Source organism: Desmodus rotundus, chromosome 1 (genome assembly GCF_022682495.2).
Source record: "Desmodus rotundus isolate HL8 chromosome 1, HLdesRot8A.1, whole genome shotgun sequence".
In the NCBI taxonomy this organism is placed as follows: domain Eukaryota; kingdom Metazoa; phylum Chordata; class Mammalia; order Chiroptera; family Phyllostomidae; genus Desmodus; species Desmodus rotundus.
The window spans coordinates 198,161,240-198,182,450 of NC_071387.1; the positions used below are offsets into that span (position 1 = coordinate 198,161,240).

At 45.4% G+C, this 21,211-nt stretch overlaps 1 protein-coding gene across 6 annotated transcripts in view; it reads left to right on the plus strand.

Annotated features, from left to right (window-relative positions):
- PDZD2 (PDZ domain containing 2) overlaps positions 1 to 21,211 on the plus strand; it is a 320,114-nt gene that overhangs the window by 261,942 nt on the left and 36,961 nt on the right. For all 6 annotated transcript variants that reach the window (XM_053914075.2, XM_053914084.2, XM_053914089.2 and 3 more), the window contains 2 exons: positions 12,627 to 12,738; positions 20,406 to 20,551. In XM_053914075.2, coding sequence (XP_053770050.1) covers positions 12,627 to 12,738; positions 20,406 to 20,551 — 258 coding nt within the window. The remainder of the gene's footprint in view (positions 1 to 12,626; positions 12,739 to 20,405; positions 20,552 to 21,211) is intronic.

Here is a 21,211-nt window from a genome sequence, read left to right on the forward strand (position 1 = left end):
TTGAAGGCGAATGATGGAGTCACCCTTTGGCAGGGCCTAGGTCACTCAGACAGACGGGCAGTGCCGGTCAGAACGAGACAAAGCAAGTGCCTCGTTGAAGACTTCATGAGCAGTGGAGGATTCGCGGTTCTGGGGTGTCTTTTCTCCTTGCCCCACACCTTATACACCACGGTAAGACACAGCCGAGAAATAAAAACAGCAAAATGGAAGAGCAGAAAGTGCCCCGTGGAATATAGGGCAGAAATTTCCCGTAGAAATAGAGCTGTTTACAATGAGTAGAATTCTCCCCACCCAAGTGTTCCTTTGCCTAGGTTTTTGTTTGCTGCTTGTTTGGTTTTTGCTTGCCCAGCTTTGGTTACGTAAGTTACCGACTTAGTAAATGACATTTGCAGAAAAGGTGAGCCATGCCTCTCCCTCTGGTCCTTGCTCTTGGTTCTTCACCTGGAAGAACCTTCCTTCCACTCCTGACTGTGGAGATCTGAGGACCCTCATTCCTCAGAGACTGCTAATGACTCCTGCCTTCTATGGGCTCTGCTTTCTCCAATTGCCAGTCTCGTTTGTCTGCTTGTCCCATTTTAGCTCTTAAAAATCAAAAAGACACCTCCTGATTTATATAAGTGAGTCAGATAGATGTTTTCAAAATGTGCTAGTAAAGCCGGTTCCAGTTTATTTCCCCTGGAAACAAATATGTTAATAAATACTTGAGGAATTATCTTGTAAGCTAGTGGTGGCAAATATAGGTGGCCTTTACACAGCTCTCTCTCTTCTCTCTCTCTCTCTCTCACACACATACACACACACACACGTGCGTGCGCACACACCACCTCTTTACCTCCCAGAGCAAACATTCCTACTTCTTCCTAACACTTTTCCCACAGATACCAGATAAACCTCAGAAGCTGATAACATGGCATTCGGGTGCCCACATCCGAGACCTAGTGTGAATCAGCACTGGACTCAGCCAGCTTGACTTTGCCGTCCATCTGAGCTGGGTGCTCTGGGGGATACAAAGACGTACCACAGTCTTCCTCTCTTACAGTAGTTATTACATTCCATCATGAACTATAGGTTTGTCTGTATTTTCATATTCCCCTCTTCTGTATAATAAATCTCTAGCAGCCTGTGCTGTAGATGGCCTAAAGGATGGATGTCTGATCTTCCAGGGATCAGGGAGGGTTCAGTGGATGGGTGGTATTTGACGATTCCATAGGATTTCCACAAAAACACCCTCAAAAATAGGTGACATTCTAGAGCAGAAAAACAACGTGTACAATGGCCCACCAACAAAATTTTAAAGCTTCTTTAAGGATCAACAAATAGTCTATTAAACGCAAAGGTTTAGCCCATGCTTTTAGTTCCAGACTAAGGAATTATGACCTAGTTTACAAGTGCTGTGACTCATTGATGGTTTTCACACTGAGTGATGAGGTCAGATTAATTCCCACAGCCGGGATGGTGAAGTTGTTTTTAGAGGAGATACCAGGGTGGGCCATTAAGCCTTGCCTCCGGTGGCAGCTTCCTTAAGGAGTCTGGACTTGTCAGTGCCTTCCCTTCAGCGTCCTGTGTTCCCTAAAAATTCTCAAGTTTGTTCACAATGACTTTGCATAGGGACGGGTAGGCTAGGGTATGAGCTATTCCTATAAGTGAGAGGTTGGCAATGGCGAAGTTCAGGTCGTAAACATTTCAGGTTCTGCCGGCCAAACAGTGTCTGTGGCGGCAGCCCTAGGTGGCTTTGTAGAGTAAAAGCAGCCCCAGGCCATAAGGGAGCTAATGGCCACGACTGTGTTCTAATAAAACTTTACAAAAACAGGTGTGGGGCCAGGTTTGGCCCCAGGCAGCGCTTTGGCAACCCCTGCTGTAGATGGTCACGTGTGAGCCGGGACAACTCCTGAGTGCTGCTTGCCAGGTGGCCTCCGCAGAGCACGTCTCAGCTGTCCAGGCCGGTTCTTCAGGGAGTGCGTGCCCTTAGGAATATCTATCAGCAAGTCAGCATGCACTCAGCACCACTCCCGGAAAACACAGAATGCAGGGGCAGCTCCCATCGGTCTGGGAAAGGCGGCAGAAGGCCATAGGGCCCTGCCTGGAACGTGACTGACCAAAATTTCACCACAATATCTTCAACAGGACCTGTTCCTCAGCATCTAAAACCTGCCTGCGTGGAATGCCCCGTTAAAACAGTCCCTTTCTGTTACAGTCAGCCGCATAAAACTTCCTCTAAACCGTTTGCATAGGGGGGAAGGGGCACTGGAAGGATCTGGCTCATATTTACTATTGCTGCTAAATTGGATTTGACTCAGCTGCTGTGTTGGACCACCTGTGGCGATCCATCCCGTATTTTCTTTCCTACCATTCCTTCTGTTTACTTCTTTGGTCTCTATCGCATGCCTTTTTGATAGCCCAACTCCCCCACCCCCACCCCCGCCCAGCTTTTTGTATATGTTGAGATTTTCCCACACAAACAAACACACACCCCAATTTTATCCCTCTGGCATGGAGAGTGAAGCACATCATGGTCCTGCTCCCAGAAATATGTCCAGTGAGAGCAGGCAGCCAGCTCCTGCTGACCCGTGACCCGGCGGTAGGCCCTTAGTAACCAGCCCACGGACCCAGGAAAAACAGATCCAGGCCCCGCACCGTTCTCACCCAGCAGGTCATGGGAACGTGGCAAGAGCAAGAGATTGCTGCTTTGTAGAGATGCCTGTCTTTGCTTCGTTTGAAATCAATACCAAGGAGGGACAGGTTCTCCCTCTCGCCATCTGCATCTGCTGTTATTTTTGAAGAACTGAGCTGAGAGTGACTTGAGGACGCTGACCTCTCCTTGGGAAGGTGACAAACACAAATCTGCCCCAGGAGGGACAAACATGTGCCCATGGGTGACCACATGCCTGTGTCCTTAAAGGAGGACTTATTTGCCTCAGCTTTCTGAGGGACCAGGAGAGCTATTTGATTTGCATGCATAAAAATCATCCAGATCGCCAACAAAGTGGGCTCAGATTGCTTGGGGATGTTAAATGGGAGGAAACCGGAAATGGGCTCAGTTAGAACAAGGACAATATTATTTCATCGGCTGAGCCGCAGCCCAGCGCCTCTGTCCACATCAGCTGCTGCTTCCCCCAGCTGCCTCCGAGCTCTGCGTCTCCCACAGCATGCTGGCACTTGGCGAGCTTCACTCCTCAGTTTTACTGTTTTCCTCTTCAGTCCTGAGTTACTCTCTTTGTTGGAAAGCAATGAGTCTAGTGTTGTAGTAGATTTGTGTTTGAATTTCTGCAGTCAGCTCTCAGGCTTCTTGCTACTTTGGGGCTGATTTATGGTTCTTCTCATTCCCTTTTTCTGAATGGTTATTTATTCCCAGCCCTGGCCTCTGCTTCTCCTTCAGTCACTCAAACATCTGCCCCAGAGATTTGGAAAGCCAGCGTCCTTCGGCAGCCTAAAAAACGATCTCAGTGTGACAGAAGCATATGAAAGGGAAGTCTCCAGGCTCCACTGTCCTGCAGAAACTGACCGGGGGAAAGAGCCAACACAGCTTCCTAGGGACTTGGAGCCTGGATATCTTCTGTCACATCTGCAGATTTTTTTGTTTTTTTTTTTGGTCAAGTGCTGGGAGCCATAAAAACATGGCAGGAACTGGGTGCCGCCAGTCCTCCTGCTGTTTTCCTTGGGATCAGATGTGCTTGCGCAATGGAAATGGTGGGAGATAAAAGCCACACTTCGCCCGGGTTGTTTGTAAGACTTCCAGAGTTAGCTGAGAAAGACAGATGATGCTCAGGAGCTCGACACTCTGTTAGTCAGAGTGCGTTCACGGAGATCTCATAAATGCTTCGGACAGCCGTTACAGCACACTTCTGAGTGCTAGACTTTCGGCTTGAACCAAAGAGGCCTGTCTCATGGTAAATGATGATATTTGCTCCCCACCCCGAGAAGGCTCAAATGTGCCAGAAGCGAAAATTCAATTTCTATGCTGTTTCTCATCCAAAATTATTTCTAGCCACCTTGTCCAGTGCGGCTTTTCAGAGGTTTTGCAATGAGATGAAAATGTCAACATAATGATATTCAGATAATTAAAATGCCAACCATTCAAATCCCCTTACACGTTGTAATCCAAAGACATTAAAACCTGAAGTAATTAACATCCAAACTTAAATTTCCTTGATCTTTTGAGTTAGAAAGCAGAGCACGTCCTCCTTCGTTCTCTCCTATTTCTTATTTTGCTCCATCTTAACTAAGGAAATTCTTTGTTTAATTTTATTCTGTACTGGTTTTGGGTGTACAGCTTAGTGGTTGAACAATCATATACTTTAGTGTTCCCCTCAATATGTCCAGTACCCCATCTGGCACCATACATAGTTACCAGTGTTATTGCCTATATTTCCCATGCTTTCCTTACTTCCCTGTGACTATTCTGTGACTACCAACTTGTGCTCCTCAACCCCTTCACCTTTCACCCAGTCCCCCAACCTCCTCCCCTCTGGCAACCCCCCAGTTCTCTATGAGTCTGTTTCAATTTGGGGGTTTTTTTTTCATTTATTTTGTTCTTTAGATTCCACATATAAGTGAAATCCTGTGGTACTTGTCTTTCCCAGACTGACGTATTAGCTAGGAGATTCTTGATGTTGGCTGCCGGGGGAGGTGGTGCTCTTCAGCATCTGGATACAGCCTGAGCTGTTTTCCACTGAAACGAATATGGCCCTTTCAGCCCCAAGAAAGTTGAATATTTTAACAGCAGGTCTCTTGTTAGTGAAATGTAAGTGAAGAAAGAGTAAATGGACCCACACTGGTATCAAAACATTGCCCATGTCGGCAAATGAGCCCATCCCCAGCCCATGGACAGTGGTCCCAGGCAAAGTTTTGTTCCCAGGACTTTATTGAGTTTTGCCAAAAACCATGTTAAGAATTGTAAAAAGTCTGAAACTGTACACTACAGATGAATGGACGCTGGCGGAAGACATGGGATTCCTAGGTCAGAGACAAATGGCTTGGTTACTCATGGCACAGCAGTTTTTGGCTTTCTCCATCCCACTTTAAGATTCAGTCCCGCCTGGCTGGTGTGTCTCAGTGGATTGAGCACCAGCCTGTGAAGCAAAGGGTTGCCGGTTTGATTCCCAGTCAGGGCACGTGCCTGGATTGTGAACTAGGTCCCCAGTAGGGGGCGTGCGAGAGGCAACCACACATGGATGTTTTTTGCTCTTTCTCCATTTCCCTAAAAATAAATGAATAGAATCTTTTTAAAAAAATAATAAAAATCTTCAAAAGACTCAATCCCAGTTTAGAGCTTCATGTTTGCATGATTTCCCCTTGCCCCTGCCTCCCCACCCACATACACACAAGTCCTTTGGAAATGATGCAGAGAGGTTCGGGTAAATGCACACGCAGTGGATTTGTGTCCCAGCTAAGGAACCCTGAGTATAGCTGACCTGAATCTTTTATGATGAGCTGGAAGCAAACCTGATTGCTCTTTGCTCCAGAGAGAGACATTATCTTTTTTCTACTGGACAGTATACAAATCTGCTGCTTTCTCTTGAGGCACTGTCTCTACCTGTCAAGGCTGTTCACTCTACAGACATCCTTGAAAGGAGAGATAATCCACAGGAAAAGCAGCCTATGCCTCTGGTCACAAGACACAGAAATGGGAGAGACCCATGGAGAATGTCTCCCAAAAGGCCGTAGCAGAGACTCAATACTGTCAAGTGAAGGGGGGTTGATGATGAAAATATTCTTGGCTTCTCTTAAAGATGCCAGTCAGTCTACAGCAGTTGTTTGGAGTCCATGACTGTGAACTTAAACTCAACTCGCAGGAATCTTCCCAGTCTGGGTGGGAGAATCCATCTGGTCCTACTTTACAGTGTTTTCTGTTTACAGTCAAGAGCTTCTTTTAAAAATTTTTTTTTAAATTGACTTTTAGAGAGAGAAAGAGTAACATCAAATTTGACTTCCCCTTATTTATGCATTCATTGGTTGATTCTTGTATGTGCCCTGACTGGGGATCAAACCCATAACCTTGGTATATTGGGACAGCACTCTAACCAACTGAGCTACCCAGACAAGGCCAAGAGCTTCTTGATTTGCATTCACACTGAGATAAAAATAGAGGGCACCCCGGTATGCCACTTTGGGTGTGAATTGTATCTCTGACAGAGCTCCCTCATTCTCAGAAGCAGACTTTTGGGCCCTGGGCCACATTTTCCATTTCCACTGCCTTTCGACATAAAAGAGCTTAGACTGGAGGCAGCTGCATCTCTCACCCCCATTCATTCAGCTTGAAACACACCCTCTGCAGATCCATGAACTGGACCTGTTGTTGATGATGCTGAAGTTTATGCCCCTATTGAGCTGGTAAGGCTAATTCCCCTGTCCCCTGCTCCTTGGCAAGTCCTTCATCATGTTTTGAATGTTCCAGGGGTTGAGTAGCATTGCTTTCTGCTACCTATTTTTGGGCAGTAATTGGACATGCCTCTAGTGTTTCATATCTGTCTTCTTTTGGGAAGACTCACTTTGAGTTTCTGTTTAACCTGCTACTTAAATGGACCCCTTTCTTCTTTCATAGCCCTGCTTGCTGAGTCTGTGTGCCTTTTTTACTTCCGCTGTTCCTTTGCTTTCTGACTCACACATTTTTTTCCAAAATACTATTCTAGACTCTGTCACATGGGGCCCATCATTGTGAAAGAGATGGAATCAATGAGTCCTCTGTTTACTAGAGTATCTGTTGTTCAAATGTATCTTGACCACCACCACCTCTGACTTGGCTAATTCCACCGAGGAAATAGTCTCCCATCAGACCCACGTCAACTGCTATTATTGTCCCACCTGGCTCCCATTTCTCAGGCCACTTCCATCAGAGCAATAAAAATAACTATATCCCTTTAAAATTTACCCAGGAATATTTTTTTTTAATTCTTCCTGGTCTTCCTCGATCCTCTGCTTTAAATCCAATCCCTCCGAGTATAGCTGTCCCAAATCCTCTTACTCGGGCTCTTCAAGTGCAGCTTGTAAGTCACACCTCTCACGTTTCCAGGCCTGGGATCCCTGCAGGACCTTCTTGCACTCCGTTCTCTGTGGTCTTGCCTCTCTTCCTCAGTTGGGTTTCTTCAGGTCCCAGTCACGCTCCCTGATCTAGGAATAGCTATGTGCCTCCCTACTTTTATAATGCTCACTTTAAGAACACATAGTCACATCTCTTTCTCCTTAGACATCGCTGTACCCTGGGCTTCACAATCCCACCTCCCCTTCATCTATGTCCAGTCTGTCATCAGGGTCTCATCTTCCTAAGGAAATATCTCTGTTCCTGCAGCAAATCTCCAAGTCTCCTGCACTCTCTCTAGAACTGCTTCTATTCGATGGTCAGATCAGAGCATCTTCTCAGATCCCCCTTCAGGTCCTGTGCAGACTTGATTTCTAAAAATGTAGTGTCCCAAATAAAACTGTCTTCGTAGCTGCCAGGTTTACAGTACTGTCATGTAAACCTGTTCTCCTCATCTTCACTCAGAGAAATGGCATATTCTCTTTGGGTCCCCATTTCTTTTGCTTTCCCCATTAATTAAATCTGTTGCCTCCTGTAGGTATGGAGTTGGAGTGTGCTGCAGTCCAGAACTATAATCATAGTCCACACAATCAGTAAATCCAGAGGCGCCCTGGCACCTGGTAGGGAGAGAGATTCAGGTTTTTGGTTTTTGGGGGGTTTGTTTTTGTTTTCATTTTTTTAACTAAACCTTCCCTGTACCCCCGAGATACACATTAGGAACTCTTCTGGTATTCTCCCATGCGTTCTTATTTAATCCTCATAATAAGTCTATAAGATAAATTACAAGGTAAGTTTAACTCTCAAGAAATAATGTACTTTTGTTCCTGTCTTATGTAATTAAAGAACTGCTTCTGATGTCAGTGTGCTATTAATATATTACAGGCACAATACATGTCGCAACCCATGGTACGTGTGACTTGCATTATATGCACTTCGTGTGTCTGTAGTCCATACAGCGAGTGGGTCAGGGTTGCTGCTTAAATACCTGCATTCTGAGTAGAGAACAGCCTGAGGGGAACAACCTTTTCTCATTTGTAGGCTGAGGGCTGCCTGGGTGCAGCCAGAGCCCCATTCTCCCACTCTCCATCTCTGGAGTAAGCTCAGGGGAGGGCAGGGAGGACGGGGAATTCCAGCTCAGGCCGAATCTGCTTTGGAGTCTGGTCCTGTTTGGACCAGGGCACTGGTGAATTACAGAGGCCCAGGTCCTGTCCCAGGCCCATAAGCCAGGGCTTACCTTAACTCTCTAGGTGGTTCTGATGCACACCAAGCTTGTCTGGGTCATCCCTGACCCTGGGGATCTCCCTCAAAATCAGATCTACTCCAGGTACCGGCATCAATCAATTTCAATCTCTTCAGCCATTTCTTTTACCACCGCCTCAGCCAAGATCCTCTGTCGGCAACTGAGTCGTGTGTGTAAACCAAGTTGCTCTGGGAAGGATTCGGTTGATCCTTCTGCGATGCCAGGTTAGGATTCAGCTTCCTCAGCTTGGACCCCTGGCCACACATTGGTCTACCTACTGGCTTTTGGAACTTTCTTGCTGTCGTCTTCTCTTCCCTTTGTCCTGGTGGGATTATGTCTTTGATTTTTAAAATGCCTTCCCTCTCATTTTAGTGTGGTTTCAAGAGGAAAATCTGTCCATCTTTTATCAGAAGCCTGTATCACTTAATTCTTAAATTGAGCCTCATTTTTCAGATGAGAGCACATTGAAGCTCAGAAAGGTTGGCAAATGTAACTACACTGCTAATAAATGATGCAGCCGAGACTTGTGCCCAGGCAGCTGGGTTCTTAGCCACTCTGCCCGACCACCTCACTCTGAAACCAGAGGTAAGAGATTTGTCTTCCCTGAGAGAGTCTCCTAGGCTACAGGTGTGGAAAAGTATGCAAACAGAGAGGCTCTCACCGGGAAATTGGCAAGTTGTATCAGATTCCATTAATATAATGGCATTGTTGTATGACACATGAATCAGAAATTGCTGATGAATAATAGATCGTATCAACTGCTTCTCTGAACCAAAGGCCTTCCAGAACTTTTTGCACATTTCATTTTAGGGCAACTAAAATGACATCATTTCCAGAACAGTTTGATTTGTTCTGTGAATCAGAAAAAAAAATACAACAAAGGGACTTTCTTAGAATGTGAACATTTTCAGACAATAGTCATCAAACTAAAGAGAGGCTCATTGTAATCAAAATTGCACTTCCAGGGTTGCTACTTCCTGAAATAATCTGGAACTAACATATCTAAGCAACCTACTTCCTGTTCACTGAGTTACAAGCCACCTGAAATCAGGACAGACCGGTTTCTGCTGCAAGAGGAAATGGTTTCATTTAGACTCAGGGCCCTATGCCCTAGCGCACAGTACAGTGTGCCTTCTCTGGGTCCGCTCTTACTGGGTGTTAGCCATAGGCTTTCAGTAGTGATGTGACAGACACCATCTTTACCGTAGATCTCTTTGGTATCAGGCATCTTACTGTTATTACATAGATCATAGGAACCAAATCTCATTTCATTCTTTGTTGTATCTGAGGACCACAAAAAAGGTGGTTCTTTAAGGCTGTGATTCTTACTCCTAAGCCACCTCCCGCAGACTCTGAAAATCAGGAAGACTTTACAGCACTTGTATTTGCCTCACAAGGACTTCAGATTGACACAGCTTCTGTGCCCTCGTGAAACTCTCCGCCATTCGTTGTGACTGACCTTCTTCACACATGGTCAGTACGAGATCCTGGATATGTGTTATGAACACAAGGGTCTCGGTGATAAACTTATGGGTCTCACTTTTATTTCCTCATCTGTCGATTGGAGATGTTACTTACCTTGGGACACATGTTTGCTGTGAAAATCAAGTGGGAAAAAATTGAGGTGAATGGGATGGGGTGTCCAACCTTTTGCTATCTCTGGGCCACCCTGGACGAAGAAGAGATGTCTTGGGTCACACATTAAATACACAATCACTAACGAAAACTAATGAGCACAAAAAAGCTTTAAGTGTACGATTTGGTGTTGGGCTACATCCTGGGCTGCCTGCAGCCCATGGGCTGCGGGGTTCAGTATTGATCATCCAAAGTTATTATTTTAAAAGCAGCCCTAGCTGGGGTGGCTCAGTGGATTAAGCACCGGCCTGTGAACCAAAGAGCTGCTGGTTCAATTCCCAGTCAAGGCACACGCCTGGATTGCGGGCCAGGTCCCAGGTAGGGGACACTCAAGGGGCAACCACACATTGATGTTTCTCTCCCTCTCTTTCTCCCTCCCTTCCCTTCTCTCTAAAAATAAATAAATAAAATCTTTAAAAGCAACTTAGGATGGAGGGGCGGGAAATATCCTAGCAGTACACAAAGCTGGAAGTCGGGGACTAAATTGGAAGTCACGGCCTTTTGCCTGGAATGAGTTGAGAAACCGTGTTTGGCTACTTTTTCTTCTTGGTTACTCCTGTGTGTGCTCATGTCATCTCCAGAATTTCTGAAGTATGAAAATCTGGGGCTATGCTGAAAAAAAAAAAATAGCAGGGAGACTGGACGGAGGAAACTTCCTACATCCAGAAACAGTAGTCTGGGATGGTTTTTCCCCCTTGACATGAGCTTCTCACAGGCTTTCTGGTGGTTTGGGCCTTGGCCACTGTGTGATAAGCTGCCCCCTAAATGTGCACCAGAGGAGGTAATGACTTGCAAACCGAGGGCCCACCTTTCTCTGTGGGGGGGCGGGGGGGGGGGGGTGATGGTGTAACCAGCAAGCACCAGAACCTAACTCAGTCTCCCGGAGTTGCTGTTCACAGTCTGGAGACAGGTTCTTTCCATAAAGTTTTTAAACCAAGCAAAGAAGAGGCTTGTCTCTGGATTATTTCTATTTGCATGTCTCTCTCCGTGCCCCGGATCTCTGGCATGTCTCCAAGAGGGTTCTTTTGCACTGTGTATGAATTAATGTCACAATTTGGGGCTGGGGAAGACATCTCTCCAGGGAATCTCTAAAATCACCTTCAGATGCCATTCCTGCCCTTACTTCATAATTTAAACCGGGAGACCGGCCAGGCCCTGACACTGTGATAGGAATTCACCAAATTTATCTTAGTGTTATATGTCAGAATTAATTTGTTTTCCCAAAGCCCCTTCCTCAATTTGCCAACATCTCCTCATTTCTCAGACCATTTTTGCCGTTTCTTATCCAGAAATATGCTTGAACTTGAGGGTGAGAACTCGAGGGCAAAGGGCAAATCTTCCAAGCCTTATGTATTACATACAATTTATATGTAAACAGTTACCTCTTAAAAGGGGATTTACCTGGGACATTACCCTTACTGCTTACTGTATACATTTCTATACTGAATTTTAGATACCATGTATAATTTTTATTATCCATTAAAATTCAGAGGTTTTTTTTTACCTTATATGTGTCCAATGACGGCTCAGAGTTAAAGGGTATTTTCTGTCATTTTAAAGTATATGTTCCTCCACATGAATCTTATCTCTTTTAATTAATAATGACTTTATTTCTCCATGAACCTCAAAGGAAAAATGAAATTCCAAATGGGAAGGCTCACTGTTGGATGTATCTTTCACGTTTTGTACAAGTAAATTTACCCCATCCCCCCAAATATTTTATAAACACTCCCAGTGCATCCGTCTCCTCTCTAAGACACATAGTTTGGTGGAGTTTTTTAGGGCATGATTGGCTTTTCTCGGAAGGAGAACCCAGTGGACCTTGGCGTCACCCTTCTGCCTCACCTGTTGCAGTCTGGCAGGGAGACGTACAAGCTACAGATGTGTAGCGGGACCCTGTGTGGACGCCTCCACACGGCCTGGGCAGGACTTGACTCGGGGAGGCGTTCAGTCAGTGCTCGGGAGCAGAGCACAGGGACTGTCTGGTTGGCCCGAGGGCTGTGGTTATTTGTCTGCCACAAAATCAAAGTTTTACTATATTTTAAGAACCTTAGGATTGAGTTTAAATTTCTGGTTTACTATTTGTTGCAACTTGCTCTATAGGAAAAAGCACTAATGCACACATCAAAAGTCCTGGGCTCTAGTTGTGGCTTTGTGGCCACTGACCACATGGGTGATCTTGTCCAGTAAGTTTTCTCAAGAAATGAAAAGGCCCCCTCGAGCTTTATAAACTTAGGAACGTGCCCTGGTTGAGTGGCTTGGTTGGTTGGAGCATCGTCCCGAACATCAAAAGGATGAGGGTTCGATTCCCGGTCAGGGCGCATGCTGGGTTAAGGGGCCGATCCCTGCTCAGGGCATGTACAGGAGGCAACCAACTGATGTTTCTCTCTCACATCGATGTTTTTCTCCCTCTGTCTCTCCCTTCCTCTCTCTCTAAAATCAATAAACATGTCCTTGGGTAAGGATTTAAAAAAATAATAAACATATCCTTGGGTAAGGATTAAAAAGAAAAACAACTTGGAAACCTCCCCAGTTCTGCGCTGTGCGGTGAGATGTGTGCGGTGAGGTGCGTGCCAGGGAAGGACTTGCCCGCACAGTTCCAGGTTATCGGCAGGGCTGTGCTTTGGTCCTTATTTCTCACGTGGTACCTGGATTGCTGCTCCTTGAGCCTGGAGATGGCTTCTCAGAAGGGATTGCACCAGCCTCCCCATAAGCTCTGTGCTGTCTGCATTTCAGATCCCTGGGGCAGATGAGCCCCAAGAGTCGTGTGGCTCTGAGGATTCCAAGGGAAACCTGGAAAGCCCCAAACAGGGCAGCGGTAAGATGAAGCTCAAGAGCCGTCTGTCAGGTAAGCGGGGCTCTTCGCCGGATGCAATCTTTCCAAAAATAAGGTTCCAGCCTCAGGAGTGGGAGTAGCAAATCATTAGTAAAATGGGCTCTTTTTTCCCCTTAAAACCTCAAAATTGTTTTTCCTTTAGATAGTGCGTGTCTCAGGCATAAAACTACATTCAGCCTGGCTTCCCAGGTGGATATCTTTGAGTCGTAATGAAATGACTGTGAACATCTCTGTCCCTACTTACACTTAAACTTCCTGTGTGTCTGGTTTATTTACTTCAGTAGGGCCTTTCAGTATGGGATATTTCTGATGGCCTGTTTTCTCAGCAAACGTACCTCTCCCCCAAGCCCTTGGTCCACCAGAACAAGGGGCAAAGAGCTGTTTATGTAATCACAAATCTGCATTTCAACTAGCGTGGGGTGGGGAGGAGGAATGGGGAGGAGTGGCAGCTTTTGGAACAGACACGGATTTGACATTTCCTGGGCACAGCCTTACAGCGACTGGCCTGTGCCCTGGGAGAGGGAGTTAGTGTTGAAAGCAGAGGCTGTGAGCTGGGACCCAGTGGCTTCTGCAGATCCCAGGCACTTTTACCTTGCCAGGTTCTTTCCTCTACTAAAAATATACTCGCCCTGGCCTAGTGGGTCAGCTGGCTGGAGTGTTATCCCATGCACCAAAATGTTGTGCGTTCAATTCCCAGTCAGGACACATATCCTGGCTGCAGGTTCGATCCCCACTTGGGGCGTGTACAGGAGGCGACTGATCAATGTTTCTCTGTCTTCCTTCCTCTTCTTCTAAGGTCAATAAACATATCCTCGGGTGAGGATACAAAAAAATACCAAAATTATATTTCACGATTGCATTAGTATGAAGTTACAAGCTGGACTCGTTATTGGCTATTCACTGTTAATAGGTTCTTTTTTTCTGAATTTGAGAAATTAAAAAATGTTTATGACCCTAAAAGTGGTGTGGGCCCTCAGCATTGTGTCTGTGGCCCGATGGAGAAGTCGGTCCTGGCTACCCATCCCTGGGAGACATCAGGTGGAGCACAATTTGGAAGCTTGGCAGAACCAAGTTTATCCCTCAGCTCTTGTCTCACCTTTTCACCTTGGGCTGACTATTTAATGTCCCTGAACTCCCATTCCCTCAGGTGGAAAAAGGAGGTGATAATACTGACTTCAAAAGGTTGAGCAGATTCTTAAAAATAATAATAATAAACTTACATGAAAACAGCTAGCACAAAGCTTGTATGTTAACATCCAAAAAAGTGAGTTTCCTCTTCCTGCTACTCAAATCAGTGGTGAGACGCGGTATCTATGCCTGGCAACCAAGAACATCCCCCACCCCGCCCCCCACCACACCACCTGGCCCTGGACTGTTATTCTCAGGTGAGGTGGCAGGTATAGGGCCATAAAATGTATCAGTTTCATTTCTTTAGTAACAAAATGGATTGCTTTGTATTTGTAACTTAGAATAATTAATTAGGCAGTACATGTCTGAGCAAATGCTGGAATGCAGGTTTGTGACAAGACAGTGTGATGAGCAGAGGGTGGTGAAGGAGAGTCGGCCTGAGGAACAGGCGAGAGAAGTACGAGGTCTGTCCAGAAGGTACCCAGCCATGTAATATGAAAAATAGAGACATTTATTGAAGAAGATACAAGATACAAGAAACACTGTGCACAGGACAATGATACCTCAGTCCCCTTCAAAGTAGGCACCTTGGGACCTCACAGTTCTCCCAATCACCATCAGCTGCCCCATTGTATTTTCCTGAATCTTATTGATGATCTGAATCTTTTCCCTTTCAAAGGCGACTTTAATTTTGGGAAAAGCCAAAAGTCACAGGGCACCAAATCTGGGCTGTAGGGGCACTGAGTCACCTGGGTGATTTGATGTTTCACCAAAAATTCTTCATGAGACCTGATGCATGAGCAGGCGTGTTGTAGTGATGAAGCTGCCAATCACCAGTTGCCCATAGCTGCGGCCTTCTGAATCATCCAAACAGTTTCCACGGAGGAGTGTTCAAGCTTCATGCAAAAGTTGATGCAGATTCAATGCTTTACTCACTCAGTTGTTTTGAATGCGGCAGCCACACAGTACACATGCTCATCCACAGCATCTACCACGCCCACTGACTAGTGCAGTGAAGTCGTCATTGTTCACACACGTGCATTCCAGTCCACTCTCCTTGGCTGCCAGGCGACATCGATGTTGTGCAAACTGTTCTTGTTATAGTTACAGTGGCTGGACTTTTTCTGGACAGGCCTTGTATATTTAAATCCCGCATGTGTTTGGGTACAGAGGAGCACAGAGGAGACCTTTAGGTCGGCTGTCTTGGCAGAGTTGATCGACACCTTATAAACGGTTCCCAGAGGAGGGCCACAGCACTCTGGGGAACATGAAGGGACTTTGAAACCAGAGCAGTCACATTCCCTGTTTTACGGATGAGACTGGTGAGGTTAAGGGAATCCCAAAGGTCACTCATTCAGTGCCACCAAAAAAGATCTGCCTCCCACACAGAGTTCTTCTCACCCACCCCTTTACTTCCTGAGGATCTTGAAAGGAGCCCTGTCCCCCAGCCTGGGGCTTCACAGATGTAACTGTGGGGAGGGGTCATCTAGCTGACGACCTTCCAGACCCACGACTCTCTAACTCTGTTTATTCTATTAAATTAGAATGAGCAGCACATCCAGCTGAGTAATAAATCCAGGGCTGGCTGCTGTTTGCCGTGTATGGATGCCCCCTCCCTTCCTGTGTGTCCTTCCCAGACACCCAGGGCCATACCAAGGAAATGTGGCGGAAGCACTGCCCAGCTCTGCGTGACCTGGGGCAAGTGACTCCACCTCTCTGGCTCTCTGTTTCTTCATTTACCCTGCCAATCAGCGTGCGTGCCGTCTAAGGGCCAGGCCTTGTTGAAAGATGAAGTTGAACACCCTGGCCAGTGTGGCTCCGTTGGGTGGAGCATCACTGTGTAACCGAAAGGTTGCAGGCCCGATCCTGGTCGGGACACATGCCTGCGTTGCAGGTGTGCCTCCCGGTCTGGGTGCGTTAGTCCCTCGTCCAGGTGTGTGTGGGAGGCAGCCGTTGGTGCTTCTGTCACATTGCTGTTTCTCTCTCTCCCTTTCCCTCTCTCTGAAATCAGTGACAAAATGTCCTAGGGTGGGAATTTTTAAAAAAAACATGAAGGTGAGGGAACGTACCGGGTAGTGCCACTCCGAACTGTGGTGGCACTGGGCCCTCACCATGCGGCAGCTGCCACTGTAATTACCGTTGTTGTCATTAATATCACATCATCACTGTCATTGTCCTTGTTCTCCTCTTTCCCTCTCAGGAGGGGAAGGTGCTGCCCTGGGTACAGGGACAAGTGTCAAGGATGTGTAGGCCATGAAAAGGCAGCTCAGAGCTCCAGGACCGGAAGTGTCTGTGGGTTGTGGTGCCCGGGGGAGGCATTGGGCAGGGGGAGAGGAGGGCCAGGACCTTGGCAGGATTTGGTAGCACAGAAGGAGAGGACAACAATGGTCTAGATGTGTGGGGACAAGCACAATAGATGCTTAGGGATGAGGGGAAAAAACTGGTGAGAGAAGTTTGGGGTGACCGTTTTTCCTCCTCATCTGTCTGCAAGACCTAGCAATTCTGCAGTCAGTCACAGCGATTGGATCCAGCAGAGCCCGTCAGAGCGATTAGGAGAAAGGACACGCTCGGGGTGGGAGGTGACGGTGCCGGCAGAGTTAGGGGAACTGTCAAGTGATATTTATGTGCTCCCCAGTTTTGGAAAGGATGCAAGTTTTGGACAAATCCTTTCCTTTGAGAATCAGCAGGCTAGAGCAATGGATTCGAGTAGTCGGGTAGTGGGAGATAAGACTGGAAAAGCAATTTGGAGGCCCTTTTAAAGAGGCTTAAGGAATTGGGTCTGCAGTCAGCGCTGTGAAATATGTTCAATCTGCAGACATTTGAATACAGAAGATTTTAATGTGATGAGCTCCTAATTTGTCTGTCCTGCAAACTTGGATATTTATTTCGTATTTTCTTAAAGTGAGTCACCCTGCTATTCGCATGTCGGTGTATGATCTACCGACGCTACCGTATGTGGTTTCTCTTCTGTTGATGGCAAGTGCTTCCCTGTCAGCTCCAAAGGAATTTGCTTCTAATCTGTCTTTTTCAGATGAGTAAGCATGCCAAGATAGATTAATCTCGTCATGAATTATTAAGGAGGTTCTATAAAGAGGTTCCAGCCATTTCCACTATGATTTTTGCCCAGTCTGACTCCAAAAAAATGACTAAAGCGATTTCATGGAACATTTTTTCTCAAATTTTAACCTGAAGTTTCATCCTTCATGCCTTCTTTTTTGCCGGCAGGGTTCCCTTTTAATTTTGGCATTTTTGATTTATCCATGTTAATGCCTTAGGCTTTTGATCTTTTTAAATGGAAGATTTTCTTTGACTGCAAAGGAATTTCAAGTGTTTGAAAACCTGTGTAACAAAGTTAATATTCAGCTTTTGAAAAAACCAAGCCTTTAGTGATGGCCATTTTAAAATATCAGCCCTACTCTAACTTTTCATGAGTATTGGAAATTCATCATTACTTGTAAAAAGAGTACAGACTTACCTTGTTTTATCCCATGAAAAACTTTTAGGTAAATTGAAGCTTAAAGTCATCAAATAAAACATTACACAGTCCAGGAGAGCTTGATATTCCAACGAATCTATATGTGTGCATAGCTATATTCACACACACATATATACATTATATATACAGTGCAGCAATTTTCAACCGGTGTACACAAGAATTTTTAAAACATTAGTCGGGGCGCTGCCCTCTTTTCCCTTGTCACATTAAAGATAACAGCGAACACAACAATAGCTAACTGGTGTGAAGGAATCAAAAATTATACATATTTTTGTCAGATCAGGAAAAAATGTATTTTTGGGTGGGCTGCAGAATTTTAGTGATTGGTTTGTGTGTGCCATGAGATGAAAAAGATTGAGAGTGGCTGATATAGTGTATGGCGTAAACAATGCGGTGTGATTGCAGCTACTATATTCAGTGTAATTAAGATACCACTTAAGATTAAGGTCCTTTAAATTACCTTATTTTTAATAGCATATAATATAAAGGATGTATGGATGAGGGCATCTTTAAAAATCATTACTATAAAATTTCTTAAACAGGACCAAAAAGTACTAACCAAAAAGGGGGGGAATCTATATATTTTACTATGTTAAAATTATAAACTTTTGCTTATCAAAAAAAAAAAACATTAAGAGAATGAAGTGGCTCGATTGGAACGCCATCCCACGCCGACGTGGAGAGGACACTTACAATACATAGATCCCACAATCTGTGCAAATATCCAAAGTATATTAACAATTCTGTAAACCAACAATAAAAGACAGAATAAACCCAGTAAAAGAATGAGCAAGACTTGAACAGGCACTTTACAAAAGAAAAACAGGATGGGGGGTGCAGTGAGGAGAAAATGGAGACAATTGTACTTGAACAATAAAAAAATGTGAAAAAAATTACAAGATTTAAAAAATAGCACTCCCCCCCAAAAAGAAAAACAGCCAATGAATATTTTAGAAGAAGAGCAGTCACAATGAGTCATCAATGAAATGTAAATGAAAACCATGATCAAATGCCGTTCTATAGCCAGCAGAATGGCTAAAATTAAAAAACAGACACCCCTAAGTGTGACACAGACATGGAGGAACTAGAACTCACGCACACTGGTGGTACGACATTGGTAAAGGTGCACGTATACCTGTAACCCAGCAGCTGCGCTCCTCGATCTAATCCAGCAGACATGACGTGTACAAGAATGTTGAGTGACAGCACGTTCTAGATCAGGCTCAGCAAACTGCCGCCAATGGCTGTATTTGTATGACCCACGGGCTAGAAATGCTTTCTACATTTTTAGTGGGTTGTAAAAAATTTTTGTAAAGAATATGCAACTAAGACCATTTGTGGCCCATAAAGATTAAAACACTGACTATCTTGCCTTTACAAAAAAAAAACAAAAAAAAAGCTTGCTGACGCTTGTTCTAGACCTAAAACTGGAAATAAACCAGATGTCCATCAGCAAAAGAATGGATGTTTATACCATGAAGTAGTACACAGAAATGGTGTGTTTATACAATAAAATAGTACAAAGAAATGGGATGAACAGTCTGTTGGCATGCACCAACCTGGTGGAATTTCACAAACAAATGCTAAGAATGAGGAGCCAGCCCTGGCCCATGTGGCTCGATTGGAACGTCATCTCGTACATGAAAAGGTTGAGGGTTCAATTCCCAGTCAAGGCACATAACTAGATTGTGGGTTTGATTCCCGGTCAGGTGTGTATGGGAGGCACCAATCGATGTTTCTCTCTTTCTCTCTCTCCCTTCCTCTCTCTCTAAAATCAATAAACATATTTTATTTTTTTAAAAAGAATGAGGAGCCAGACACACAAAAAAGTACATATTGTATGTGTTCATTTATATAAAGGCTGAAAAGAAGCGGAAGTAATCTGTGATGTTAGAAACTGGGGTAATGGGTACCCTTGGGTGAGAAGTGGTTAGTAGCACAAAATGGGCTTTCAGGTTCTGGCAAGATTCTGTTTCTTGGTTTGGGTATCAGTTACTGGTACCTCCACTTTGTGAAATGTCATGGCACTGTAGACTTATTATTTGTGCACATTTCTGTGCATTTTAAGTTTATTTTAAAAGTCATTACACAAGAAACAAAGCCCATCTGCCCCAGCAATGGAACTATACTGACCACAGAGTGGTGTCCCTGCATCACTAGAAAACAGCCTCCTGAGAGCATCCTCACTATTGTTTATTGCCCAATCAACCACGGCCGCACCTTATTGGATGAAATACGTGGGGGGGACCAAGCAAACTTGGAATTTATTTATAAAAAATTGTGTATTTATTTTACATGTTTAACCTTTAGTCACTTCAGAGTACTCTCTGTTTCATGCAATACACCTATCGAGACTTTTTTCCACTGCTCAAAACCGTTTCAAACCTGTCAACTTGGATGCCTTTCAGTGCTTCTGCCATTTTTTGTTTCACCTCATCCACATCGGCAAACCGTTTCCCTTTATGGACTTTTTCTTCCGGGGAAACAAAAGAGTCGCTTGGGGTGAGATCAGATGAACAGGGAGGGTGGGGCATGAGGGTCATGCTGGTTTTGGTCAAAAACTGCTGAACACTCAATGCGGTGTGGGCAGGTGCACTCATAAATCACCCATCATGAAATGGGCAAACGCATTGAAAGAGTCCTTCAAAAAAATTCACTGAAACCAAATGTAGCCTCTCACTACACCAGCTGGCGCATTAATACAGCTGGGTTCCTAGAACACTCACATGGTGGAGGGAAGCCTGTACTACAAGGGGCCCGCCCTCCAGAAGATATTCCGGGGGTTTTGGGCCCCTTCTTGTATATACATTGCCCTTATCTGGTCCCTTCAAAAAACTGACACTTTCTTCATAATCTGGCATTACTGCTTCAACACGTGCTGATCTTATGCAGAGCTTGATGGTAGAATGTGGTGAGCTCAGTGCTTTAATAGAATCGGACACCAGACCTGAAAATCGTGAATGTGGGTATAAATACAACAGGTTTACGCCTATGTGTGCTCTGAAGCTTCTTTTTGTCCCATATGAAGCCATGTCTTTTCCCCTGTATTTTCAAGGGGGCGTACACCGTCTAGAATCCGTTGAAGAATATAATGAGCTGATGGTGCAAAATGGGGACCCCCGGGCCAGGATTTTGGAGGTGTCCCGAGATGGCCGGAAGCACTCTCTCCCCCAGCTACTGGAGTCTTCGAGCACAGCACAGGTAGGCAGTGCCGTGGAGCTGCTTGCTTTCTCGTGCAGTCATCGTTGACCAGTAGGGCTTGAAAGACCATGCTTCCGCCCCAGAGTCTCTAGGCTTCCCTTAGTTCTTCCAAAGACCAACAAGAGCTTCTATCTCCTGAACAGCTGCCCGTCTCTGTGTGCCAGGAGTATTTGAGACTAGAGATAGAATACCAAGAGTGAGGCCTATCCAGGGAGGCAAGATGGAAGTCAGCCCAGTATTTGAAAACAATAGAGAAGAATAAGCCCTGTTGGATCTTGATGCCTTGATCCCACTCCTACTGCAAGCTTTGGCACCGAGAGCTGCCCTCAGCTGCCGGGAGACAGTGGCGCCCCGCGGTCTGTGGTGAATCACCATTACTCGTTCAGTAGGCACGTCAGGTGTCAGCCTAACAACCGGCTGGGTGGATGTTGGGTTGTGCGAGAGGAGGAAGGGAGTGTGTGTGGTGTGTTGCCTGTGCTGCGCCTGGGATCCTACATCTTATGCAGGAACGACTCAAACAGCCAGGGTTGGAGGGGGCTGCCCAGAGGGGTGAAGTGGGTGGTGATGTTGGTATTCCAGGGCCTGTCCCCATAGGGTTCGGAGCTCCATAACCCTGAATGGGGATTCCTCTTCAATTACATCATCCTCAACCCAGTTGAA